General features: G+C 55.2%; 9 protein-coding genes across 9 annotated transcripts; 7 read left to right on the top strand and 2 right to left on the bottom strand.

Annotated features, from left to right (window-relative positions):
• Window positions 1-700: 700 nt before the first annotated feature.
• CH63R_02697 (Eukaryotic translation initiation factor 6) lies at window positions 701-1622 on the top strand (the record flags this gene model as incomplete). The annotated part of the gene is made up of 3 exons (XM_018297672.1): window positions 701-735; window positions 854-1012; window positions 1076-1622. The coding sequence occupies 3 exons, from the start codon at window positions 701-703 to the stop codon at window positions 1620-1622; spliced, it is 741 nt and encodes a 246-aa protein (XP_018162488.1).
• A 2797-nt stretch (window positions 1623-4419) lies between these two features.
• Window positions 4420-5973, top strand: CH63R_02696 (uncharacterized protein; the record flags this gene model as incomplete). Its single annotated transcript, XM_018297671.1, has 1 exon — window positions 4420-5973. One exon carries the CDS (start codon window positions 4420-4422, stop codon window positions 5971-5973), a length of 1554 nt encoding a protein of 517 aa, XP_018162487.1.
• A 1220-nt stretch (window positions 5974-7193) lies between these two features.
• CH63R_02695 (NADH-ubiquinone oxidoreductase B12 subunit) lies at window positions 7194-7623 on the bottom strand (the record flags this gene model as incomplete). Its single annotated transcript, XM_018297670.1, has 3 exons — window positions 7194-7362; window positions 7428-7535; window positions 7610-7623. 3 exons carry the CDS (start codon window positions 7621-7623, stop codon window positions 7194-7196), a joined length of 291 nt encoding a protein of 96 aa, XP_018162486.1.
• Window positions 7624-8160: 537 nt separating this feature from the next.
• Window positions 8161-9758, top strand: CH63R_02694 (CAF1 family ribonuclease; the record flags this gene model as incomplete). Its single annotated transcript, XM_018297669.1, has 2 exons — window positions 8161-8622; window positions 8706-9758. 2 exons carry the CDS (start codon window positions 8161-8163, stop codon window positions 9756-9758), a joined length of 1515 nt encoding a protein of 504 aa, XP_018162485.1.
• Window positions 9759-12821: 3063 nt separating this feature from the next.
• Window positions 12822-14982, top strand: CH63R_02693 (LMBR1 domain-containing protein; the record flags this gene model as incomplete). The annotated part of the gene is made up of 2 exons (XM_018297668.1): window positions 12822-13132; window positions 13188-14982. 2 exons carry the CDS (start codon window positions 12822-12824, stop codon window positions 14980-14982), a joined length of 2106 nt encoding a protein of 701 aa, XP_018162484.1.
• Window positions 14983-15517: 535 nt separating this feature from the next.
• CH63R_02692 (Coiled-coil domain-containing protein 55) lies at window positions 15518-16729 on the top strand (the record flags this gene model as incomplete). The annotated part of the gene is made up of 1 exon (XM_018297667.1): window positions 15518-16729. The coding sequence occupies one exon, from the start codon at window positions 15518-15520 to the stop codon at window positions 16727-16729; it is 1212 nt and encodes a 403-aa protein (XP_018162483.1).
• Window positions 16730-17071: 342 nt separating this feature from the next.
• Window positions 17072-17414, bottom strand: CH63R_02691 (Mitochondrial import inner membrane translocase subunit TIM13; the record flags this gene model as incomplete). Its single annotated transcript, XM_018297666.1, has 2 exons — window positions 17072-17251; window positions 17331-17414. The coding sequence occupies 2 exons, from the start codon at window positions 17412-17414 to the stop codon at window positions 17072-17074; spliced, it is 264 nt and encodes an 87-aa protein (XP_018162482.1).
• A 688-nt stretch (window positions 17415-18102) lies between these two features.
• CH63R_02690 (Legume-like lectin family protein) lies at window positions 18103-19298 on the top strand (the record flags this gene model as incomplete). Its single annotated transcript, XM_018297665.1, has 4 exons — window positions 18103-18195; window positions 18272-18295; window positions 18364-18434; window positions 18521-19298. The coding sequence occupies 4 exons, from the start codon at window positions 18103-18105 to the stop codon at window positions 19296-19298; spliced, it is 966 nt and encodes a 321-aa protein (XP_018162481.1).
• Window positions 19299-23643: 4345 nt separating this feature from the next.
• On the top strand, window positions 23644-25366 carry CH63R_02689 (Catalytic subunit of cAMP-dependent protein kinase; the record flags this gene model as incomplete). The annotated part of the gene is made up of 4 exons (XM_018297664.1): window positions 23644-24510; window positions 24587-24840; window positions 24909-25301; window positions 25339-25366. The coding sequence occupies 4 exons, from the start codon at window positions 23644-23646 to the stop codon at window positions 25364-25366; spliced, it is 1542 nt and encodes a 513-aa protein (XP_018162480.1).
• Between the last annotated feature and the right edge of the window lie 1045 nt (window positions 25367-26411).

The raw sequence follows: 26411 nt of genomic DNA, 5'->3' as shown, positions 1-26411 counted from the left end.
ATGAACCAGTGGTGAGATGCCACTGCAGGCTCCTGGCGTCAAACATGACTGCATCCAAATCTTCTGCATAGGGACTAGCTTGGCTGTGGGACGAGTGGTTAGGATTGAGAGTAATGTGAGGAGTCAGAGTGACAATGCACGCAGCAGAAAAAGATATCCTAAAAAGGCAAGGCAGGTTTGGCATCTTAGGTTGGTAATAGGGACCCAGCGAAACGCATATTCGGACGGCTTAGATGCAGAGTGACTCATCAGCCATACAGCGCCCATTGACTCTTCCCCCCCGGTGCTCGAGGGCCTTGAGGCGAATCAGGGTCCACACAGGCTCACTCGGTGTGCCCCGCCCCGCACCAAGCCGCCCCTCTAGGCCAAGCAATCTGCCAGCAGCGCCTTGGAGGCAAAGGTGGGTGCAGGTGGGTGGTGGTGAAGGATTGGAAGCGCGCGGGCAGCTCTGTTGCCCCACCTTTGGCCTCTGTCGATTGTCGCTTTTTATTAATTGCGACTTCCGCCGTTGCAAAAATTCCATCACCAACAACACCCTGACGGCACGACCCTGGACGACGACAATTTTTCCTACGCCTACGCAGGAACACCCACAGAAAGACTATCCCTTACGACTGTTGCTGTTGTATACCTCGATACTCCCCCCTTCAAAACAACCATTCAGGTGGTCAATACCGAGTACCCCGGAACAAACATAATCATGGCGGTGCGCGCGCAATTCGAGAATTCCAACGAGTGAGAAAAAGCCCCGCCGGAACGACCCCGCCATCGTGCGGCGTATTCTTTCGCCCGCACCACGATGCTACCTGTGCCGGACAAGATTTGCTGACGCGTTGATGTACCCCTTCTTTAGGATTGGTTGCTTCGCAACTCTCACCAACTCGTATGCTCTCGTCGCCCCCGGCGCTAGCGAGAACTTTTACAGCGTGTTCGAGGCCGAGTTGCAAGGCGTGATCCCTATTTGCCGGGCCAGCATTGCCGGCGTCCGCATCATCGGTCGGTTAACGGCTGGGTAAGCAACGAGCACCGGGACCTGGCGCTTCCGAGCATCCGTCGCTGACTTTGGAGGCTCTAGTAACCGCAAGGGTCTTTTGGTCCCCAACACCACGTCAGATCAGGAGCTCCAACACCTCCGCAACTCCCTGCCAGACGAAGTTCGTATCCAGAGAATAGAAGAGCGTCTGTCGGCCCTCGGCAACGTCATCGTATGCAACGACCACATCGCTCTCATCCACCCGGACCTGGAGCGCGAGACGGAGGAGATTATCGCCGACGTGCTCGGCGTCGAGGTGTTCAGGCAGACCATCGCCGACAACGTGCTCGTCGGCTCGTACATGTCGCTCACGAACCAGGGCGGTCTCGTGCACCCCAAGACGTCGATACAGGACCAGGATGAGCTCTCGAGCCTGTTGCAGGTGCCCCTGGTAGCCGGCAGTGTCAACCGCGGCAGCAACGTCGTCGGCTCCGGCATGGTCGTCAACGACTGGATGGCCGTTACCGGCCTCGACACGACGGCGACGGAGCTCAGCGTGATTGAGAGCGTCTTCAGACTGGGCGAGGGCCTGGGCCCGGACAATGTCAACACCAAGCTCAAGGACACCATGGTCGAGTCTTTCTACTAGAGAAAGGCGATTTGTTGTCATCGTGGAGGAGGTATTGGTAGAGACTGCCGGAGTATTGCTGGGTCGGGTTTTTCGTTGGTTTGGGATACCATTAATGGGCTGAGCACGGTTTGGTAGGCTCATCCCACGAGCCAGGTTTAGGGTTCAGTACATCGCGGGCGTATATCATTACGGCCGGCATGAATAAAAGTCCTACGGGCACTTGGCACCCACTTAGTCGTGCCAGCAGATCGTTGACTGTGGCTCAATTTAAGGTCTTTGCATGCCGAGAACGGACAGCGAAATTGATGCATTTAGCTTGCGTTATCTGGTAACCTCAGTCACTCTTCGACTACACTAACGCTGTCTCCCACATCTGAGACCGTCACTAACGACAACGGCCAAGTGGAAACGTGTGAAGTTTCTGAACAACAAACCTTGAATTATAGGTGAGAGGAACAGGTCCCATCGCCCAAATTACCATTCACACTGTCTATCACTACTACTGCCACCAAATCGAGACAGACGTGGACGGTACGGGTGAGGACACCGACACGTTCTAGTCGCCGGTTGAGAACATGTGCTATTTCGGGCGAGCAAGGCGGCCGTCCAGCCACGCAGTGGCATGGGACGTGGATTTTTTAGCGGAGGTTTTGTGTTTTCCCCCTTGGTTAGCCGGCCGTGCAATGGAGATGTTCTCTTTGCATGGACAAGGCAAAGGGATTTCCATGCAGCAAGGGAGCACGTGCTCCACGTTTTTGCTTCGTTTGATACACCAGTCCAACGCCATCTCCATCGGACTACGGGCGAGGGCGGCGGAGGCGTTGTGAATGGAATGCAGCCCGCATGCCTGAGCGTGGCGATAGGAAGAGCAGACAGAGGACAACAACAGTCAGTCGATCTGCTTTGATGTACGGACAGCTCGGAATGTAGTTCAGTGCCTAGCGCGACTCGATGACAACAGCGAAGAGGAGAGGGATACATGCGTGTCTGTTCAACTCGTCCGACTCTGGCAAAGCGTCGTGTAAGTGACAAATGGCTAGCAACGGCGGCCTCCGAAGACGTCGATCTTCCGGTACCTTAGGCAAGAGTCAGGTTTGGCGGCGTTGAACCGATCATGTTGCTAGTCTGTGTGTCGTTGAAGAGTACTAATAGTGCTACGAAGAGTCGGGGCGGGCGTTGGTAACTTTTTGTCTCTCGAGTTTCGGATAATATTCACAGAATTAGAAGCAAAAAGCCACAGGTTGCACAGACTTCAAGCAAGACAAGAAGTTGGGATGGATGGACTGTGTGCAGTGCGACTTCCAGGGTCCAGGAAAGGGCCCTGCACACGGACCACAGGAGACGGCGGGGGTTTGCTCTGTACTGAGGTGCTGACGAACCAGCCATCCCAAGGCCAGTGCACTCACTAGACAAGACAAACAACAACAGACACTTGTGAAGATGCAATTTGTGAAGAGCTGACCGCGGCAGACGGCATACGCAGGCGAGTGACGACGAACTGGAGTGGGCACGGCATGCGATGCGTGGACTGGACTCAGTGGCTGTTCGCCTCCCCCACAGCACTGAACCCAGGGCGGGGTACAAGCTGACGCCAGGCAGACGGGCAGGGTCGTCCACTGAACTGGCTGCGCATGATGGGTCCAGCAGAGAGACGGAGATGCCCAACCACCGCCAATTAATCGCCGTTGTTGACGTCGTCTGCGTTGTTCGGGTTTGTTTTTGTTTATCAGGGTCTTCCCAGTGTCTCGTGGCCGTTGATTTCGACGAACCAAGGTTTTCTTTCTTCTTTTGCCGGTTCTCTGCGTCATTCTTAACCACAACCACGTTCACGTCCGCTTTCTGCAGCTATCCGGCCTCGTGGGAGCCAGACACGCATATCTTTACATCTTGCTAGGGACTCCCTCGTTTCTTGACCTCTGCATCTGCATTATTTGTACCCGACCAAATACATATACATGAAGCACCGCGAATCTTAGAACGCAGGCTTCTCTATCATTTGGGTTCACTACTATCCGTACCGACCTAACCCGTTCCCTGACTCGGCCCGCTCACCCCTCGCGTTTTGGCCAAACATCAACATCGAACCACACCCCCGGGTCTGTTCTTATCACCACTCTACCTACCTAAGCCCAACTCGTTGCATAAGGTGGCTCACAACTTTTTGTGTGGCTCTCTCGAATCGTCCACCAAGCCTTGAATCGAGATAGCATCCCGTAGCTCTCAGCCACAAGCGTAGTTCCTGTGCTCGCCTGCGACTCTGGCAGCTTCGACGGCTTCTACCATCCCGCGCCGCCGACGCCCAATAAGCCAACGCTATCGTCACTTTGTCCTCGATCGGCGGCTGCTTGCGCACTCGAGCGCTCTGCAAAGGGTGCCCCCTTCGCCGGCTTCGTCCACGGGCCAGTGCAGCTCGACGAGGTTCATGCGACTTGTGCTCTCCGCCGCCTGTCAACTTGTCCAAGGCCGTCCACCGCGGCGCTCGTTATTCTTCGCTTGCAGGGGGTCCCGGGCTCTGCTCTCGCCCGAAAATTGTCCCCTTTGTTCAGCTCGAACCACCACCCACCCCCCTACCGAGCCGAGCACCAAACGACATTCCCACCCAAGTTCCAACGCTCTCCCCTCGGAAGGCCTTCGTTTCCTCCGGGCTGGTCCTAGTTCGACAAGGGACGATCCCCCGTTGTTTGTGGTTCGAGCCGATCCAGTTAGCCAGCATTCCTGGCTGCCCGCTACCAACCAACCCGCGAACCCTGGCCGTCCTGCTAGGAAGACAAGAGAGAGAGATATTGGACTGATCCACACGAAACATTAACCCATCATGCTAAGCCGTCACGCCGCCTCCACACCCGACTCCCAAATGTCTGTCCCACGCCCAGCTACGCATCACTCTTCTGGAATGGGCGGGACTCAAACTCTACCGTACCGTGCACATGGTCCTTCGAGCATTGGTCCAGAAGACCAACCCGCCTCCCCGATCGCTACCCCCGGTGCTACCATAGACACCAAGCCGCCTGTCCTTCCAGAGCCGTGTCGCGTTAGCTCGCCTGGTCCAGATCGAAGCTTTCCCCGGCTACGATCAGGTCACCATCAAAGACAGCAATCCGTCCCAAACTTCCCCTCCTCCTCATACGGCACCTACTCCATCCCCCAGGTCACCGTATCGCCATCCATTGAGAGAGGGAGCGGCCGTCCCCTATCGGTCACCATGCCACTCACCGGAGATAACAGGAGCGGTGGAAGATCATCAGATGCCGGACGAGGCGGTATTTTGAGCGGCTGGTTGGGTTCTGGGTCTTCCAATACGGCGGAAGACAACAGCTCAAAGACTCGAGTAGCCAGGATAAACGAGAACACACTAGAGGGGGTGCCTACGAACAAGTTACGCAGGAGGCAGACAGGCTCTACCGAGACGACACCAAAAGTCACGTCGCCAAGTACATCACGATTCGCCTTCTTCAGCTCGCCGTTCTCCAAGAACACCCCAACCCAAGTCGATCCCAAGCAGGACGAAGAGCTACTATCACTCAACGTCCAAGACGCTCTGTTCCCCCCGTCATCTCCAACCCACCGAGATGCCTTCTCGCCCGCCGCGTTCAAGAACCTTGAAGTCACTGCCGTTGGCCTGTTGACGAAATTCCAAAGCGCCTACCAAAGACAGAACGCCGCCCTTCGGGAGTTACGCATCGAAAAAGACGCCCAGAACGACGAGCACGACGAGGCGGATACACGGATTCAGCATCTCAAAGTCCAGCTGGAAAACATGGCCTCCAAGGTCGCCGAGCAGGAGCAGTCGATGCAGCAGCTCATGGCGGAGCTGAAAGCCGAGAAGAAGGCAAGGCACGAAGAGCGAATGATGCGCGAACGGGACCGTCCCATCTCCGAAGGGTCCTCAATATCGGAGGATCTCGGCGTCGACGATGACCAGGCCAGGCGGAAGTGGAGGAAGAGCGCGGGTTTCGACACGGACGAGGAGAGCGTCGAGGATGTGAGTGTCTTCTCGCGATCGCGGAGCCCAACCACCGCCGCCCCTAGCGTGTTTGAGGGAAGCATCGCGGAGATGTCACCGGCGCCGCAACCGCACAAGGCCAACACACTTGGACCGCCAAGGGCGACGCGGTCATCCATTCAAAAGACCACGCCGCTGCAGACGAGCGTCTTCCAAAAGCTCATGCGAGGGGTTACCGGCGACGCTGCGAAGGAGGAAGATGGCCCTTCGTCATGTGCGAATTGTTGTGGACGAGACGAGCGAGCGGCATGGGATACCGTCAGTCTGCTGAGGGACGAGAACCGTGGTTTGAAGCATCGCGTGGCGGAACTGGAGACGTGCGTGGACAGTGCATTGGATGCGGTCAACGGCATCAGGCTCGACTGATCGGATTGCTTCTGGAATGCAAAACGCGAAAAATGGAGGCTGAATCTCTGCGACATGACGGCGTTTTTCGGTTTGGATTTCGGAGTTGTTTGGGATGAAGGTTCCCCTTGGGATAATTAACGGACAACGCGATACCAATGAGCTGGCATTGTTGACGTTTGGTGATGTACGACATATACCTCCTCACAAGAGTCGATAACTAGAGAATGAACAATGTGTCAAGCAGTTGCGATGGACCCGATCTGATTTTGTGTGCCATTCGTTTAGTTGGTAAAATAAGCAGTGCTGTGCGCTAGTGGTGGCACCTGCACGTAGACTCGCATGCGTTCCGTAGTCATATCGTCAAGGCCGAAAGGTAAGTAAGTTGCGTCGACATTGGGCAGTGTTAGCAACGGAATACAAGCGTTTGAGCCTGTGGCTGGGAGAGGTTTGGACATTGTGAAGGGGAAGGGTGAGGTTCATAGAATGATGGATTGAATTGAATCAATGGATGTCTGTGTATTGACTGTGTCTGGGAGGACGATACGCTTGCTTCTTTAATGGCGCAGGGGCAGGGACAGGAGGAACATCAGGAGAGAGGAATTAAAAAGACGAGGAGATGCGTTTGTACGCTATCCGGATTGCTGCAGGGTCAGATTGAGAGCAAAGGTGCGTTTGTTCAGGAGAGTGAAATCCCGGATCTTTCTTTCAGAGTATCCGATGCGGTGTAGTGCCCGACCCTCTCTTGTATATAGCCCAAACGACGTTGTCTCCTATTCTTTGCAAGTTATTCTTTGGTCGCTCGGGCCCAAGCTTGCAGCTGTGTTGGTGATGCCGGCTTTGCATTGGTGAGGTCCTCGAGTACGGTGTCTTGAACCAAGAGCATGCGAGAGCTTCTAATCTCCCCACAGCAGCTAGCATAGCCTGGTGTTCCACTAATTCGCCGCCGAAACAAAGGAAGTCTACCGGTTCTCTTGCCTTCATATGGCTGATATGGCTCTTGGAGCATAAAAGACGAGTCTCCCGCAACTTCCAGCAACCACAACTCACCCTCAAACATCGTCGAGACCGTATAGCTTTCTAGCACTTCACATAGCTGCATTGATTCTTGGTCGCGGGAATACAATTTCGTCCTTGTCTAGACCCATCCAGCGAGCCGGTCTGCCGGCTCGAGAGGTAAATGTACATCGGAGCAGCCCCTTCTCCCACTTCGCCTATCCTTCCTCTCGGTTCGCAGCCTTCTAGTGGTGGTCCTTGCCGTGGCTGTCGCCGTGGTGGTGGTCGTCGGCCAGGAAGAAGTACTCGAACGCGCAATAGCCGGCAAAGGCAACGGTCGCGATCCCGAGACCGGGGAAAGATCCCTTGAAACGGTTGAACCTCGTGAAGGGGCCCTTGTATCTCCATGCCTCTCTGTGATTCTCAATCGTCAGCGGATGTCACGGCGTCGCCAAAGGGGCACCTCGGGTTATACTGACGCCCTCTCCCAAGGGTCGTATCTGGGCTGGCCGGCGGCCTCCTTGAAGGCTCTCATGTCGAAGCCGGTAACATTGGGCTTCTGTCCGCGGACGGACGCCATCGCTAACCTAACGTCGAAGGAGTGTCAGCCGTCAAAATCTCGTTCCTCCAACACCAATTGACCTCCTGTGAGTGCAACTACCTCGTTGGCTGCATGATTGCTGTGTTGATGTCGTCTTGTCGTACAACAATGGGCACTTCGGTGGTGGTCAGTCGAGTTGGGAGGAAGCTGATTGGAGATCTTTGAGATGTTGTCGTCGGCAAGTACCGTGGTACGTACCTGCCCGGCTCGTGCCCCGCACAGACCACCCTTGGTTGTCCACAGTCGGCCGACCAGAATCAAGGCTTCAGGCCTCATTCACACATTCTGTCCCAATCCGCGACATCCAGACGTTCTTGCCAGCTCTTTCGCTTCGCACGGCCCCGGACGACTAACGACATCAATCGACGCGAATTCTTCAACACTCTGACAGACATTTGGACGCACCCCCTCAAGCCGACCCAACCCCGACGACCGGCGGCGAAGAACAAAGGAGCTCTTTCGCTGCCAGCCCCCGTCCATTACTCGCAACTCTAGACGCAAATGCAGGGCCGTGGATCGTCCACAACCCCTCAACCCCCGACACGCCCTCGCTCGACGACACGGTAAATCTCGACCTTTTCGAACGAACCACCCGAGAGGCAGAATCTGTTATGCCGCCACAGCTGACTAGGTTCCCTGGCGGGCCCAACACCATATCACCCTACCACCAGCAGTTCCCTTCTCACGCCCAAGGCCACGGTCCTAGCCATGGGCCACCCTTAGGTGCCAACCCTTCCTACCTCAACGCGAACGCCGCCCAACTCAGTCCCTTCTCCACCAATGGAAACGTCCTCGGCGGCACCCCCGGTCTGAACGGCGGCTTCCCCATCAGCGCCGACACCGGGCTGGGGAGCCATGCCGCGCGGATGGGCTTCGCACACGCGGCGAGCCTACAGCAGCAACAACAGCAGCAGCACGGCCAGCCGCAACACAGCTTTGCGCTCGATCACGGCGCCGCGCCGCCACGGACGACGCAGAACAAGGGGAGGATAAGGGAAGTGTGGAAGCACAACCTCCACGAGGAAATGGCAGTGCTGAGGGAGCTCGTCGACAAGTATCCCTATATCGCCATGGTTAGCAGCCCTGCAGAATCAAAAGAGAAGAAAAGAAAAAGCATATGGGCCGCTGAACCGAAGCTGACGAGCCGAGACTACAGGATACGGAATTCCCAGGCGTGGTATCACGGCCAATGGGCTCCTTTAGAGGAAAGAGCGATTACCACTACCAATGCCTGCGAACCAATGTCGACATGCTCAAGGTCATCCAGATCGGGCTGACGCTTTTCAACGAAGACGGCGAGACCCCACCCGCGCGACCGAACTCTCAGCAGGACATCGAACTGAGCGCGGCTCAGCGAAGAGCAGCGTCACAAGGCCCGTTTCCGTACGCGTGGCAGTTCAACTTTAAGTTCTCCGTCAAGGATGACATGTACAACGAGAAGTCGATCGAATCATTATCCAGCGCCGGAATCGATTTTGCCTCCCTCGAGAGAGATGGCATCGACCCCCACGAATTCGCCTCCCTCCTTATCCCATCCGGCCTCGTGTGCTTCGACAACGTGAAGTGGATCTCTTTCCACGGAGGCTACGACTTCGGCTATCTCACCAAATTACTCACCTGCAACGACCTCCCCAACGATGAAGCGGATTTCGACCAAGTTATGAAGTTGTACTTCCCGTCCGCTTATGATGTTAAGCACCTCATGAAGCATGCCATCCGACTTCACAACTCGGGGCTCCTGACCCCTAGCGATCCCAGTAGCGCCGATATTCTCCAGAAATTCGAACACAAGTCTGGTCTCGAGAACATCGCCGATTCCCTAAAGATCAAGCGTGTGGGGAATGCGCACCAGGCCGGCTCCGACTCCCTTCTCACGGGCAAGGTTTTCTTCCAGATGCGGGACAAGATCTTCAACGGAGAAATCCCTGAAGAACATGTCGGCAAGGTCTGGGGCCTGGGCATTCCTGAGCTTCTGGTACTGGAGAGACTGCCGTTCGGCAATAATGGGGGCAACCAGGACTCGGCGCAAGGTCAGGGCCCCAACGGCCAGCACAACGGAGCACCCAGCACGCCCAACACCGCTAGCGTCGGCCTCGTGAGCACACCGGCCGCGCAGTCGCACAATACCAACGGCATCTCCATGGGGCCAATGACGCCAGGCGGGGGCGGCGGAGTGTTCGGCAACTTTGCCTTTGGAGGCACTAGATAAGCTCTGACGTGCACATCTTCCCGCCAACCAGGTTTTGCGCAGGGGAGGTCCCAAAGAAGTTGTCGGCGTGCATTGGACTTGACTTTTGGGGGCTGGCCATGGTGACTGGTTCTCAAGCGGGGTCCAACGGCGCTGGCCTTCGGTTTTGCATACTTCGTCTATACATTCCGTGGGGGGACCTATTCCCTCCTTTGTTACCTTGTCGGAAGGAGGAAGCACGACCTCGCTGGGGGTACACCAGGTTCAATTTTTCTTCACGAAAGAAAAAAAAGAAACCGAAATGGCAATTTGTTTCTCTGTCTGATTTCCTTCTGCGCGGTGACGTATGGAGTTGGGATTCGGGAACGTCCTTGGTTCCAGCATCACGTTGGGCGCAAAAATCTGCGGCGGCGATTATGGCGGTCGGGTGTTTTCTCACTTCCAAAACAAAACAAAAACATCTGGATGATGGTTGGGTTTCTATTATGGAAGGTTTAGGGGTCAGGGGGTCATGGGTACTCCGGTTTAAAGGCGACGTTCTTATATGCATGCTACCTCAGGACACCTCGTGCGGGCAGACAGTTTGAGGGAGGGTAGAGGGTCGCGGAAGAAGAGAAAACACAGAGACACGTGGAGGGTCAGGGAATGAAGCGCAAAGTGAGAAGAGGACGAGCGTATGAAACCTTTTTTTTTTTCTCCTTCGTCTTTTTGCCTTCTCTATTTAACTCGTGTACTGTATTGTGAATACCTGGATCAGGAAGGTGGACGGTTGAGGGAGGGAACGACTGGAAATTCAAACGCGACTTTAGTTGTTTTATTCTTCTCTTCTTGGAGTCTGCCGGGCGTAATGGGCTTGCAGATGGGCGTGATGTTCCTCGCGTCCGTGTTGGGCGTAGCGTGCTGGCAACGCCTGAACCGTGGGGGGGATCTCGATAACACGATCGACAACTACAGACCGCAAGTGCCCTGCCCTGCAGAGCCAGCAACCATTTTCATTCAGCTAGTGTTCTAGCCCGTCCCCTATTTATGGGGGTGACGAACCAAGACGTGCTGTGGCAGGTTGTTGCATCGGTCAGGCACTCTCGCTTAGTTGAGTAGGTCTTCCAGGAAGGAGGAACCAAGCCGGCGGCGGAACCGGTTCCGAGACTGGGGATGCGTCCCGGAAATCCGCCCTATCGTTGATAGGAGTCTCACCAGACTTTTGCAGGTTTTTGGTTCTTCGGTTCGATATCGCGTGGAGGTGAGAGGCTCGCCCGTCAAGATGACATGCTCTATGAAGTCCTTCGGGGTCCAGGGTGCTCGATCAACTCGTAGACCTGGACAGAAGCCACTCGATGACCAGCTCGTTAACAATCAGCACGAGCTAGCTACATTGCTGCCGCCGAGTACTACTCGCCTCTGTGCCTCTAGCTATTTGTCGGTCAGGTTCGATGTCCAGCTTGCCGGCCACGGCGGGGGGAGGGGGCTGTTGTTTCTTCTCGACATCTGATGGTCTTGTGGGTGAGGCAATCCATAGGAATAGTTCAAAGATCAAAGGGATCGGATAAACTATTGCTGTTGTATAGTACCAGGTAGTTGATCCACCTCGGTGTATCTAGGGCTGAGAGACCTCACAGAGTTGGGGGTTTCCAGCTCTGTTAGGGGTTGTTATGGAAGTTCATTGGATCAGAAACCTGTCGTCACATCTTTGAGTTCGACATTAGCCGGCCGATGTCGTGATGTTCCTTGGTGTAGCCGTTGTCTGGAAAGGTTTCTCTAACGGCTTATAAGTCCAGCTTGTTGTGCCTGTAACACATTCCCAAGTTGATTGTTTCTATTGAGAAACTTGATTCTACCTGGATCGCGGCTTTTTGTGGAGGAGCATCGTACTAGTACACCAAATCCTCGCCCTGTCTAACAATAAGATATCTCTTCGTCGAAGCTTCATGCTCTTGGAGGTTGGACTCCTTGTGCAAGGCTGATGACGTTCTTATGAGCATACACCACCGCCATGCATGACAACCTATCAGCCGAATGCCAGGTTCTGAAACGGTAGAATTGGTGTCAACAGAAAGAAGGAAAAACATGCATGCATGCAATTCAATCACTTCGAGGGCCAATTCTTCGGATATAGCCAAGTTACTGCACCTTCTTGCTGGTGAATTCACTGTTTTCAATCACTCTAGAAGAGAGGATGTGACGAAGAACAGGATACTGCAACTTTGATAGGTTGCGGGGAACTATCGTTACTCTACTCGTTCTCGTAACCTTCAGTGTCTCCCCCATCTTCCGATAAACTCCTGAAATGTTGTAGTTGATTGGGCCTCGGACCGTCACAACTAATGGAGCGTAAGGCATTGTTTTGTTCTGCAACGAAAACAAACCATCATAACCAGCGTTTTGTTGGGTTCTCGAGTTGAAAAAGGACTGGGAAAGACCGGCTCTCCTCATGCAATGGCTTCAATATCTTACACGTGGCTCACATCAAGTACGGTGGCTATGTCCTGTAGTCCACAGGCGTTTACGGGTTCCTGCAGACTGTGGTCAGACCGAGATACAGGGCGTGTAAGCCAGGTAAACATGCAGAACTTTGTGGAACTATCCATCCAAGACGAACCAACCTCTAGGACAAGGGATGGGAGGGAGGGGCTATTTCGACTCCAGTCCCGACTCCTACGCCCAGAACGGCCGCCTCAGGGGCAAAAAGCGGATCTGCCGGGAACCAAGATTGGGGTCTGGAAAGTCTTCATCAAATAAACCGGAGTGAACGATGCAAGGTGGGCCTCTCAGAGTGCCGTGCAGGTGACGTAAACAGCTTGTTTGCGGACCTTCCAGACACTCCGGGTCCGTGCACATGACCTTGTCTGAGGCTGGTCCATCACTATCCGATCCCCTGGGCCAAAACATTGCATTCCCAAGGGTGCTTCTTTGGGAGGATTTCCGGAAGCCTAAACATTAAATCCCCCATCTCCCGGGCGCGCCACGAAATCCATTAAACCTCCAGCCCACCACAAGCCGGTCACCCTCACGCGTACGCATTCCATCGACAACAGCATCGAGTTCACAACAGTCGCACCTCATGGACGCTGCTCCGACTACGACACAATGTTCCACATCGTGAGCGCCTCGTCGCCAGTGCCCTCGGAAATCTTCGCGCTCCTTGCGCTGCTCGTCATATCTGTCATCGTCCTCCTCATCCTGCGCCACTACCTACCCCTGCGAACAACACCGGCCTTCTACCTGGTGCCCATCTTCTTCGCATTATGGCTTCCTGCGTGCATGGTGCTGCTTGTGCCCATCGACTTGGCCTCGAGTGCTAGGACCGACGACGAGGCCACGCGCGGAGTTTGGCTTCCACAGCGGCTGCTGTTGGTATCGTGGAGAATAACGTACTGGCTGACATTTGCCTTGACATGGTATGTACCGCTCAGGCTTGTATAGGTCTGGCTGAGCTGACGGCGGTTATCACAGGTTTATCCTTCCTATTCTTGGTGAATACTCCGACTCGGGCTATCGCGAACCGAACGACAGTCTGATGTACTCGCTTCGTCAGAATGCCCAGTACCATGCGATCGTACTGGGAACCGCTGGCGTCGGACTTGCGTACCTCTCCATCAGATACAACCCAGGCTTCACTACGCTCAAGACATCGTTCATGGCACTCGCATATTTCTATGGCTTGGTTTTCGCCATTTACCTCATGGGACACGGCTTGGTTGCGGTTCCTCGTCGATTATTCCGGTATTCGTCCATCAGCGGGAGGCTACGCAGACTGCAGGTTCGTGCGCCAAAACTGTACGAAAAAATGGAGGACTCCCTACTGGACCTGGAGGATATTGAATTGCTGGTATCCGAGCTGGGCCGCCGCAAGACTGGCAGCGCCGTCAAGTTCAGCGAGTGGATCGATGAGTTGGTTGAAACCGCCAATCTGCCCGAGTCGCAGCCCCGAACGGCTGTCGGATCTGCCGACAGCCGCGCACTGCCGACGGTTATCACAAATAAGTTCATGGCGGACTTGTCGAGGAGACTGATGCGCGCCCGTCATGCCAGGTCTCGTTATGTGAACGACTGGAATGATTTGTTGAAGGAGGCGTCGGACACTCAGGCCATCCTGGACTCAGCCGCCTCGAAGAAGCTCGAGTTTGGCGCGCCTTCTCCCCACGCCGCATTCTGGGATCGGTTCACCATCCACACACCTTACACACGATATGTGTACTACTATCACTTTGAGCCCTATGCATGCATTGCTCTCGGGGCCTTCCTCGCAGTGGCGTCAGCTCTCATCACCTGGTCGGAGCTGATCAAGGCAGCCTTCCCCCAACTGTCTGTTATCCGCCTGACGGTCGTTCACCACTGGGTGGGTGACAAGGGACAGGTTGGATTTGCCGGGCAGCTTATCTCGGTTCTTTGGCTTCTGTATATGTGTGCTGCAACCTTCATTACCATGACGGAAGTCAAGACGTGGCGGGGACGTGCGCTTGTTAGACGCAACACGGCTTACGAATCGGCATTCTGGTACTCTGGCCAAGTCGCCAAGCTGAGCGTCCCTCTGTCCTACAACTTCATGACTTTCTTATCCAGGGACATCTACGTGAAGACGCGGTTCTATGTCTTCCTCGGACAACTCATCGACTTTACCGCGCTCGGCCGTGGGGCAGACTATATCTTCCCCATCTGTGTACTACTTCCTGTCGCAGCCACTCTATTTGGCCTGTACGGGAAGATCAAGCGCATGTTCGGCTTTGGCGGCGAATTTATCGACGACGACGAGAATGGCGACGGAAGGGTCTTTGGATCAGGCTCATGGCGCGAGGGCAGAGATCTTATCGAGCGTGAGCTTGGGGGAAACTCTGCCTTGAGACGCCGCGAAGAGGCCTTTGCTAGGCTCGAAGCAGCTGGAAGGTCTGCTCCCGTTCTGACCATTCCTGGCGGACGCACCGGTGCCGCGTCATCCCCGGCACGCTCCCCTGTTCGTGCTACGCACAACCGTCAAACGGGACAGGCATCGCGCACCAGGCCGTATCGCGACGAGGAACCTGAAGAGGACCAGAACTTTTTTGAATCGCTGGGTCATCGCATGAAGAACACGATGGACACGTTTGAGCCCCCGCAATGGTTCCAAGACATCAAGAAGCCCAAGTGGCTCGGCGGCGATGACGACGAGCCAGGCAGTAGCAGTGGTGGTGCTGCTGCTGCCACCGGTGGAGGTGGCGTCGAATCCGACATTCGACGCTGGTTTGGCGGCGAGGGCCGCGTTCGGCTGTGATTCAGCCATGCGGTAGCTGAGACCGTCCTCTCTTTTGTCGTTTTGAATACTACCACTTCCACGAAATTGGGTTCTCTACCAAGAGCTGGGGAGAACGCATTGCTAGGAGTTTCGGCTTAAGTTCCTGCGCCAGAACACCGAGACAGGAGTTTGATCAGTCTCGCGCGAATTGCTTATATAGATGTGGTTTAATGGCTGATGCGCGATGCCGCGTACGTATGAGACAGATACCTTTCATAGACTTCTCGACATTAATATCAGAGTAGTAGTAATCGATAGATTGAATTATTGAAGCATACAATCTACGTGTTGACGGAAAACTCGGCGAACGATTGCTTTCTCGACTGTCTGTGGCATCTGACCGAACGGACCGACCGGGGCCCGCTCCGGCTACAGGTCGGCGCTGGGATGCAGGAGCTGGGGGGTACTAGTGGGGCTTGGAAATGAACCGTGCACGACTCGGGATCATTATGCAAAGGCATAGTTGAGGATCCGGTTCAAGCTTCCATCCTACATCTTCAACCCAAGGCACAAAATGAGCAAATCAGGATTATCGTTCGGGATAAACCTGGGTAAAAAACCCGGCGCATCCAAGCCCGCCCCGGCGAAACGGAAGGCATTCGGAGGCGACGACTCAGATGACGATGCGCCAAAGTCGGGAACCAAGATCGAGACTCTGGGCGAGCTAGGCGGCTTCGACCTCGCTTCCTCTTCCACCAGACAAGAGAGTGGCGGCAAGAAATCGAAGAGCAAGACCACATTGCCAACACACCCACCCACGAGTAAGACCAAAAAGCAGGAAAACGCCATGTTTGGCGACCTGTCAAGCTCACTCGCATCAAAGAAACATGCCGAGGCAGCGGAGGAGCTCGACCCGAGCGTTTACGACTATGACGGCGTGTATGAGTCTTTCAAGCCCCAGAAGAAGTCGACAAAGGAGGACGTCGAGCGCAAGCCCAAATACATGAAAAGCCTGCTCGAGGCGGCTTCTGTGCGGAAACGAGATGCGCTGATTGCCGAGGAGAAGAAGATTGCGAGGGAGCGAGAGGCCGAAGGCGAGGAGTACGCGGACAAGGAGAAGTTCGTCACAGAGGCATACAAAAAACAACAGGAGGAAAACCGGCGGATCGAGGAAGAAGAGAAGAGGAGGGAGGAGAAGGAAGCGAAGAAGAATAAGACGGGCGGCATGAGCGCTTTCTACAAGAACCTTCTGAACAAGGGTGAGGAGAGGCATGCTGAGGTGCTAAAGGCGGCCGAGGACAAGAGCAAGGCTGGCCTGACACCTGCGCCGGAAGACGACGACGACGTGGGCAAGGAAAAGTCCGAGGCCGACATTGCCAAAGAGATCAACGAACAGGGCGGTTCTGTCGCCGTCAACGAAGAAGGCCAAGTCGTGGACAAGAGACAACTCCTCAAAGGCGGTCTCAACGTCGGAGCCAAGAAGGAGGCCGAGGTCAGACAGGAGGCCGCGCGACCGAGGGAGAGCAGGCCTGAGCGCGCTTCCGGCACAGGGTTCGTCGGCTCCGGCGGCAAGGGCGCAATGCGGGAGCGGCAAACGCAGATGCTCGAGGCGCAACTGGAGGCGGCGCTCAAGCGGTCGCGCGAGGAAGAGGAGGCGGAACGCGAGAAGGTCGAACGGGTTACGAAGACCAGGAAGACGGAAGGGGAGATATCGAGCGCGAAGGAACGGTACCTCGCTCGAAAGCGCGAGCAGGAGGAGGCCAAGAAGAAGGGGTTGGCGGAGTAGAAGATTTTACAAGATACCCCGAGAACCAAAGATGCGTCTCCTTCTCTAATGCCTTTTGTTCTGGCCGGACAGCTTCATGACAAGGCCTATGCCTTTCTGTTCCCAATGCTTTTGGTGGTTTCTTGTGTACGTGCTCTTGATGCCAAACTTTTGATGCAGAGATTCGGCCTAGAAGTCTTTCCTTCCTTTATGTATACCCTCCCCCAATCGATGCTTCCAATGGGCTTCATATAGCCCCCTTGGTGTTGTTTTGTTGTACAGTAGTAGTAGTAGTAGTAGTACATGATGAGCAGCCGCCCCCTGTATCCCTCTATCGTAATTCCTTCATTCGTGTAGATGATTTTACGCGAAGTTGCTGGGGTTGCTAGACTCCTGCTTTATCCGGTTGATGTATGCGGTGTTGACCTGGTTCCATGCCGACATGTACTTCTCCATGCAAGAGGTCATGCAAGTCGTCTCGCCACTGGAAAGAGAGCTGCCGGGCTTGGGCACGCACCTCTCGAAGCAGTTCTCCTGAAGTTTCTATTTACCATTGACCACGTTAGTCCCTGATTCTCAATGCGCCTTGGCTTTATGGGGGGGAGGGGGGCTGTCGGTGTACCTCGATGAGAACACGAGCGTTGGCCAAGTTTGCCTCCTGGAGGACTTGCTTCATGACAGACTGTTTGACAGATTCGGAGTCCATGGCTGCTGATTTTCGGTTGTATGAGGGAACTGGTAGGGGATTGCTAGGGTCTCGAGATGCTGTATCGAGTTCGTAAAATAAGTGACGTTTTTGACCTACGATTGTCGCACCGAAATTCGCAAAGCCGGCTAGCTTCGCATTACTCGATGCTGAAAAGCTGGAGTGGCTAGTGCTGCAAGGCTGCTGTGGCTTAAAGCCGTTCTTGTCTATGGCCTTAATCCTGAGGCGACTGTGGCTTCTTCCAGATCGAGTGACGCAGGGGAAGAAAGACTTGACCCTCGAATTGTTCGTACAGCGAGAAGACCCGCCTCTTAGCAGTATGAACAGCGCTGTGTTGGCGAGTAACTAGTACCTAGGCAAGGTACCTGGCTGAACATTTCTTAGCGCAGAACAGGGGTGGAAGCTCCAAAACGTGCTAACCCCAGGAATCAGGATCCATCGACCAAAAAAAGAGGACAGCTAACGGCTGGGAAGGAGACACACGAGCAAAACCCACCACCACCTTGGACTCCCGCCGAACGACGTCTTTCGTCGCTGGACCTTGCGGCTCTACGGACACAACATTTCTCAACCGGCGGCTCTCTTTTTCGTCTCGTTGCTCTCCTCCTCTCCCTTCCCTCCTCCTTGTGAAGAGCGCTCTCTCTTCAAGTTTCCTCTTTTTCTCTTCCATTTCGAGCTAGCAACAGCCATGTGGTTCAGGCAGTCACTGTCGGCCCTGTGGCTGGCCGCAATGGCCATGGGCACCGCGAAGGCGGATGATGGAGAAGTCAAGAGCATTGCAGTTCGTCTACTCTTACCAGATACGGATTGCGCAATTGATACGCAACATGAAGCTGACTCTACTGTGTCTTCCTTAGCTTCGAACACACTCCCTGAACCAGGTTCGCGACACCCGCTTGCATATGTTACGCCCTTTTGAATGTGCTTTGCTGAGATTTTTCAACGATAGCCCTACCTCGATTCCGACATGGCAAGTCGGTGGTACGACTTTGGAGGAGACACCATTGTCCGAACGGACTCGTACGTCGCGATCACCTCTTGCAGCGGTTTAAAAAATATAGACCAGAAGAGGAAAAGAGAAGCTAAAACAAAGGCAAACAATACAGGTACATCCGGTTGACCTCGGACCGCCCGTCGCAAACCGGATGGCTCTTCTCGAGAGTACCCTTGACAGCGACCAACTGGGAGATCGAGGTCGAGTTCAAGATCCACGGCAAGAACCAGCTCTACGGCGACGGTTTCGCCATGTGGGTGACCAAAAGCCGCGCCCAGGCTGGTCCCGTTTTCGGCAGCCCGGACAACTTTGAAGGCCTCGGCATCTTCTTCGACACGTACAAGAACAACCGCCCCGGTACTGTCTTCCCCTACGTCATGGCCATGTACGGCGACGGCAAGACCCCTTACGACAAGGACAACGACGGCAAGAACACGGAGCTAGCTGGCTGCTCCGCCCGCGGCATCCGCCACGCCAGCGTGCCCACAAAGGCCAAAGTCACGTACTTCCAGGACAAGCTCCTCAAGCTGGAGCTGCAGTACAAGAGCGAGGGCGAGTGGACCTTGTGCTTCGAGACCAGCGAGCCCCCCGCCATCCCTCAGATCGCTTACCTAGGCTTCAGCGCCGAGACGGGCGAGCTGAGCGATAACCACGACATCATCTCCGTGCAGGCGAAGAACCTCTACACCACGCAGGCCGGCAAGAGCAGCAGCAAGACGACCCCCGGTAGCGGCAAGGGCAAGAAGGGATCCTCGATTACGAAGGAGAGCGGCGGCGGCAGCTGGACATGGACCTTTTTCAAGATCTTCCTCTTCTTTGGCGTCCTCGGTGGCGGTTACGTCGGCTACACGGCCTGGAGGGCGAAGAGCGATAAGAGACATCGTTTCTAAGTTTCGCATGTGGAAAACGACTGGCGATGTGGGGTTCTGTTTTAAGAGGAGAATGAAAAGAAAGGGGACCCAGCAGTTGGTTGATTCGAGGGGATGATTGACGTCGTACATACCAACGCAGGCAACACCAACTCACATCTTTGACATGGGTGAAGGTCGAAGGGTCGGAAACCGAGTTTTTATGGTTGGCGCCCTCTTTTTCGCCCATGTCTCCTACCTTTTCTCTATTTAACGAATAACTCAGTCTGAGAGATGAATTCAATTGTATTGTACGACGGTTGGCCGGCGAATGGATGATGCCTGTGGAATGCGCCGTATCCAGGTTACTTGCCGACGAGAGTCTTGGTTAGGCAGGGACGTCGGTTGAGGAGGAGGAATTTTAAGCGGCATTTCTACTTGAAATGGGGTTGAGACTCCTAGACAAATGACACAGCGATGTCTGAGAGGACCGCTCTGGCGAAGCTGCCAAAAGGACCAATAAAGAAACGAGTCCGGATAGCCCTCGGCGAGATGACCGACCCTGTCGTCCAGATAGAGCGCGTGGGGGTTAGTTGGAGGTGCGGGCATGCGGGCGGCACCGAGAGGAAGGGAATGTACTGGTTTTCAATTTCTTTGATGATGGGATTATCAGGCTAGCTGCTCAAGGTGCCGGCCGCAAGACAACATGACAGCCAGGCACGGTGAGGTTCAGCACGATTTCGGACCACCGATGGAAGCTGGATGAGGCGAACCCGACTCCAAGGTTACCGCCGGTTGCATCGATCATTGAGCGAAGTCGCATAGATGGAGAGCTGGGGAGAGAACTGCCGCCGGGAGCGATTCGGCCGTTCCCGGCGCGTCTGGTATCGGGAAGCGTGTCCAGGCCGGCAGCCAACACGCACACACACATACGAGCTCCTCATTGGACAGGGCTGGAATGCAGGTTGACCCGGGATCCGGGACGAGTGTGGCAAGAGGAGGGGTGACCGTCCCACAAACGCTTGGATGGGAATCCGGCTTTGCATGCAGATTCCCGTCGATGGATTGAGCATACGGCATCTCCTCCTACCTCTTTGCCAGGGAAGGGAACGTGAGCGTTTTGATTTCCTCCCTGTTTTGGTTTGTTCTTTGTTTCATTTACCATCCGGGGGCTGGCCGGGGAGACGAGACACATAGCGGGGGTGCTGTCGACGCCGGGTCTGAGCGAGCACTCGGCGAGGTTCTGCGAGGACCGCGGAGGCCCATTGAAGCTGGTTTGGGGACAGAGGGGAAAGGAGGGTTTAAGCTGGTTAAGGTTTGGGTAAGGAAGATGACGGTAGAAGGCGTGTGCCGGATGGCGCGACCTGCAGAGATGGGTGTTTGTAGTGCATGTTGTAACTTGGAAGAGGTGAGGAACGATCGCTGACTAGTGCGGACTCGCGTTGTTGAGGACGGCGACGGGCAGACGGGAACGTGAGGGTGAGGGGAAGAGGAATTGAATTCGATGATCCAAAGTCTTGTTACATTCGCGGCGTAGCGTGGAAAGGTAGGTTGCGGTTGAGCGCGAGCGCGTGCGGAGTCTTCGGGGTACGTACCTCTGCGCGGACGGGTACCTAGGCATGTAACGCCCAGTGGCGGAGACGACTCGAGGAGGAGGAAGAGGGGAGACAACTGGCTCAGCAGCTGAGAATGAGATGAAGGGCCGCCGGCCAAGGTGCCGTGTGTCTCTGTGTCTCCCACTATTTTAGGTGAGGTTGGAATGGGCACTGCACTGGGCCTTGAAATCGCCTCTGGGGAGGGATACCTCGCACTTGCGACAGAGAGGTGTCGGACGGCTCTGGCTGGGGTTTTGGCTGTCACGCCAAGGTGCATGGCGTGAGTACTCAGGCTAGCTACGTAAGGCAGATCCAGGGCAGAAGCATCATGACCCCGCGCCTTCGCATCACCTTTGGTTTGTCCGCACACATCGACATCGACATCGGCATCAACATCGAACCCGGCAGCTGGAGGAATGAGGGAGACTTGCACTGGTAGTTGGCTAGGTGGCTCGATCCAGCTTAGAACTCGATATCGACCCGGGTACCTGTGACTTGTCGAGATTCACGTCAGTTTATCCGTATTTGGCTTTGCTTTACCCCTACCCCACCTCAGCTGGGCCTGCTCGCAAGCTTGTTGTTTGTTGAACTTGGCACACGCATGAAATCTCGTTGGTGGCGACAGCAGCAGCAGCAGCAGCAGCAGAGCAATTTGTCGGTAGCTTCAGAGCAACGATGAATGAAGCGACATGCCTCGGGTTGAGATGAAGGTGTAGAGAAATTCGGGCAAGACATCGATGCCAGCTAATGCCACTACTGCCCCGGTGACCAAGTCACATCGTTGCCAAACCATAGACGAACCTGTTGTTGTTCACCAACCAGTCGAACGAACGCGTGGACAAGTAACCGAGTCCTGCATTATGATTGTCAACACATGCTGCTTCCCACCCGACTCTATCTCTGTCTCGGCCTCTGTCTCTGTCGTCTCTGTATCCAGCCCCATCGGAACCATGAACTACCTGCCTATGGGGCTGGATCGTCGTCTTGGTTCTCGTCCTCAGCAATTGTCTTGATCTCGGCTGTGCCCCCAATTAGACAGTAGGTACCCTACGCCGCTACGGATGCTGCAGTCGACTGCACCAACCTTCGTACATTACTCGGCCTGCCCAGCCTGTGCTCTCGCCGTCCCTGCCCCCCCCCCATGCCGTTCCCGTCCAAGTAAACGCGGGCGTCAAACCAGACTGAACCACTTCCGCCTCCGCCCACTTTACATGCCCACTTCCTCCACCATCACGGCCGCGGCCAGAAGCTGCCCCTCCCGTCGTTCCCCTCCCCCCCCTCACTACTGTATCCGTACGCAGCAGACGCCGCAGACGCAGACAGCAAAAGTGAGGTAGCTCTGTCTGTCTAGGTGCCAAATAACCCTCTGCTACTACATCATCAGTATCGACCTCAGCTTGAGCTGTCTCTTTTTTCTCTATCCTCTTTCCCTTCCCACCACTCCATCTGCTCGCTCCCCTGACCTTTATTTATTCTATTTTCTCTCGTTTTCCACCTTCACCCAATTAGCTACCCTGCGACAACTTTGGCTTCCTGGACGAATCATCACACGGAGGAGCTCCCTGGTGTCATACAGCACGACCCAATTGCTCGCTACCTGACCGCGCGAGCTTGTCGTTTAATCTTCTCAGGTCCCCATCCAGTCTCCAGTTATCGGGTGCGCAACGACTCAGTCACCACCTCCTTCGGCACCTGCCTGCCTTTCCACCTACTCCGCCCACCCGCACTTCGCCCAAACAGAGTAACGGATCCTGCACCCGTCGCCCAGCTGGCCCTGTCGTCCCCGAAACCTTCAGACGGAGCCGCCGCTGTCAATCAATCGATCTGGCTGTCTCTTGGTCAGGAAGGAAAAGAAGAGGGAATAACGAAAGAAACCGAGGGCAGAGACGAGCCAACAATTCTTCTCCCGTCTGGCCTTACGGGCCCTTCTGTCACTCTCGCAGTCTCGTTCGGTCTGGGGAAAAGGGAACCCCTGAAAGAAACGGCGCCGCCGCCAGCTTTTGAATCAGTTTGTGTACGTTCTTCCCCCTCCATTCCATCTGACGCCCGCCCGCTCTCCCCGTTCTGCTCTCTTGTCGTATTCTTCTTCCACCTCTTTCCCCCCTCCTCCTTTGTTAGGTGCGGCTTGTTTTCCTCGCTTCTCTTGCTATATTTCATGGCTCGTGTCGTGGGACTGCCACCTCTCGAACCTTGCAATTCGTCCCCCATTGGTTAGACTTCCGATCTGCGGCGGAAAACTTACACCATATGTGGCCCAGCGCAAACCAAATAGAGGCTCCCGCTTGTCCCGCTCTGCCGTCTGCGCGAGAATTCCATCCATCACCAAATTGCCTGACTTTTGCCTTGCTGCCAACGGCCCGGCTACTTGCATCTTTGTAGAATCCATTCCTCGATACTTGTACGTATTTTCCCCAATTGCAAGAGTCTCCCGTCGCCTCTTGACAGACGTTCCTTTGGCCCTTCTCCTCCAAAGCCTACGTCAACCTGGCCCCATTGTTCCTGACGACAATAGGCGCGGCTTTCCCACTTCACTTGCTGCAGCTGCAGCTGCTGGAGAAGCACAGCTCAGCTTTCCCCGCGATCCTCTTTTGGGCCAATTCACTGCTCACTTTGCCCCCAAAGCAACAACGAGCTCAACCGGGCTCTTCCTTGAACCGACGGGTCACTTTGCGACTATTCCGTCCTCCATAACCAAACTGCAAACGTCGTAGGTCCCAACCTGCTTTTACGCCCGCCCCGTCACTTCCTCAAGGGGCACGCAGCCCTTCTTCCACCCCCCCTCCGACGCTCATATGCCTACCCTCGGCTTCCTCAAGAAAAAACGGACGAGGGAGGCCAATCAGGACTCTCAAGGCTCCAGTCTACCCACCAGCCCGGTAACGCCTACCTCATCGAAGCCCTTTGACAGTTCCATCTCGACCACTATTTCCTCGCTGTCATCCAATTCCCAGCACGGGCTGAAGCAGCACGACGATCCGGCTTCGTCCGAGGCGGCGAAGCAGCAGCAGATGTACCCCGTCACCGTCCATCCGCCCAGCCAGCCACCCTACAACCACCCTGCCGGATCGCAGCAGAACCTCCCCAGCATCAACAACCTAATCAACCCGACTCAGCAAGACGGTTCAAACAACGGCCATAACTACCTAGCCCAGCCGACCCAATCCTCCCAGCCGAACCCGAGCCCCGGAACCGATCCAGCCAGACTGCAACAGCAGCAAGCCCAGTCGATGCTGCACCCGCCGCCGCCGCAGCAGCAGCAACAGCAGCAACAACAGCAACAACAACAACAACAACAACAACAACAACAGTTCGGCATGCAGCAGCAGGCGGTGGACCAGCAGGTCCGTCAGACCAAGGGGAAATATACATTGACCGACTTTGACATCCTGCGGACGCTGGGGACTGGTAGTTTCGGAAGAGTGCACCTGGTTCAGTCCAAACACAACCAGCGCTTCTATGCCGTCAAGGTGTTGAAGAAGGCGCAGGTCGTCAAGATGAAGCAGGTCGAACACACCAATGACGAGAGGAAGATGCTGGGCGAAGTCAAGCACCCCTTCCTGATCACGTTGTGGGGCACGTTCCAGGACTCCAAGAACCTGTACATGGTGATGGACTTTGTTGAAGGTGGTGAGCTGTTTTCGCTGCTAAGAAAATCCGGGGTATGTGCAATTTTAAATGCTTCCCGCCCTCATCCTGCCCCCGTCCGAGCTAACTCGGCCCTCTCTCTGCTCGCAGCGCTTCCCTAACCCTGTCGCGAAATTCTACGCCGCCGAAGTCACGTTAGCACTCGAATATTTGCACTCGAGGAACATCATCTACAGAGATCTCAAGCCCGAGAATCTGCTGCTCGACCGGCATGGGCACCTGAAGATAACAGATTTTGGTTTTGCCAAGCGAGTGCCAGACAAGACATGGACGCTTTGCGGTACCCCCGACTACTTGGCGCCCGAGGTCGTCTCGAACAAGGGTTACAACAAATCGGTAGACTGGTAAGGTGTCCTTTGGCCGAGACAGCAATGTTTTGCTTTCTCTCGCAAGCGTTAACCCCCGGTCGCAGGTGGTCTCTGGGAATTTTGATATACGAGATGCTGTGCGGGTACACGCCGTTTTGGGACAGCGGGTCGCCAATGAAGATCTACGAAAACATCCTCAAGGGCAAGGTGAAGTACCCTGCCTACATCAACCCGGATGCCCAGGACCTTCTGGAGAAACTGATCACGGCGGATCTCACCAAGCGGTTGGGTAACCTGTATGCCGGACCGAACGATGTCAAGAACCATCCGTGGTTCACGGAGGTTACGTGGGACAGGCTCGCCCGCAAAGACATTGACGCACCCTACACGCCCCCGGTCAAGGCCGGCGCGGGTGACGCTAGCCAGTTCGACAGGTATCCTGAGGATCCCGAACGATACGGCTCATCCGGACACGACGAGTGGGTTCGCCCCCTTGAGTGCGTGATTAGGGATGTTGCTAACGTGACATTCCAGATACGGCCATCTATTCACCGATTTCTAATGTCTCGCTCGGAGGGGGTTGTGAATTGCCGCGGAAGCTGCGTGCTTGCGTGTCCCGGCCCGCAAGCAGTGTTCGAGTAGTAGAGGGCGCTTGGCAGCCTTTGGAGGTATCGATGTTGGCGTCTGCACTGCTTTGGGCGCCCGGTCGACGGTTTGGAAAACGGTTCGGAAAGCAATAACATGGGAGGAGGGGGGACTTTAAGGTGAAGGCTCGAACGGTCCTGGAGATTGGAAAAGTGCAACAAGAGCAGACTTGTCATCGTATCCCTCGGTTACATCAATACCTAACAGCAATTATGTTTCAAAGTGAAGGTGAGGCGAGTAGGCAGGGGGCGAGAGATGGGGCATGATGGTCCGGATTGTCACTGAAAGGGGAGGGGAGGCCGCCAGGCGTGGGACTTGGCGGATGAACTAGTTTTCTCGAAGAGAGAATGATGAATGGCCAGAGCGAAGCTGTACTAATTGGCGGTCGGCGTCTGCAACAACACAAATGACGGGCGCCATGTGGGAATGCAATGGAAATCAAGCATGCATGTTGTGCAGGAGTCTCGGGGGTGATTTCCGAGGAACCTCTCTATCCACTCCTAACTCCAAGATGAATTAACCAGCTGGTCCCTCGCGCTATTGGTGTTGGGTCACAGTGTCCCCTTCCCCCCACGCCGTGAGCTAACTAAGCGTTCAAACAAGCTCCAGAGCCCCCCCTCCCCCTTATCCAAGCCTATTATTGCAGAGAGAAACAGCGGTTCGTTCTGGCGGTGACAGGGTGGAGTGCGGGGATTCTTCGCCAGGGCCGCGGGACGGACGGGTGGTCTTAACTCCTCTTGACAGTACTTATCTTAGTAGTAGTTAGTCTACTTACCTAGTTAGGGACAAGGCTTCAACTCTGGGCGGGCATCAGGAGATTCACGTTCTTAGGTCGTTTGATACACCATGTAGGGTATCTATGTATGCGTATTTGTAGACGATCTGAAATACCCGCCGGAATCCCCTGTCCAGATTCTCATCACACGAAAGTGCACAAACACCCGTGGCAAGGTGAAGAAGGT

This window comes from Colletotrichum higginsianum, chromosome 2 (assembly GCF_001672515.1).
Source record: "Colletotrichum higginsianum IMI 349063 chromosome 2, whole genome shotgun sequence".
Classification (NCBI taxonomy): Eukaryota; Fungi; Ascomycota; class Sordariomycetes; order Glomerellales; family Glomerellaceae; genus Colletotrichum; species Colletotrichum higginsianum.
Note: the sequence above shows the minus strand (reverse complement) of the source record. Positions and strands in the feature narration are given on the sequence as shown.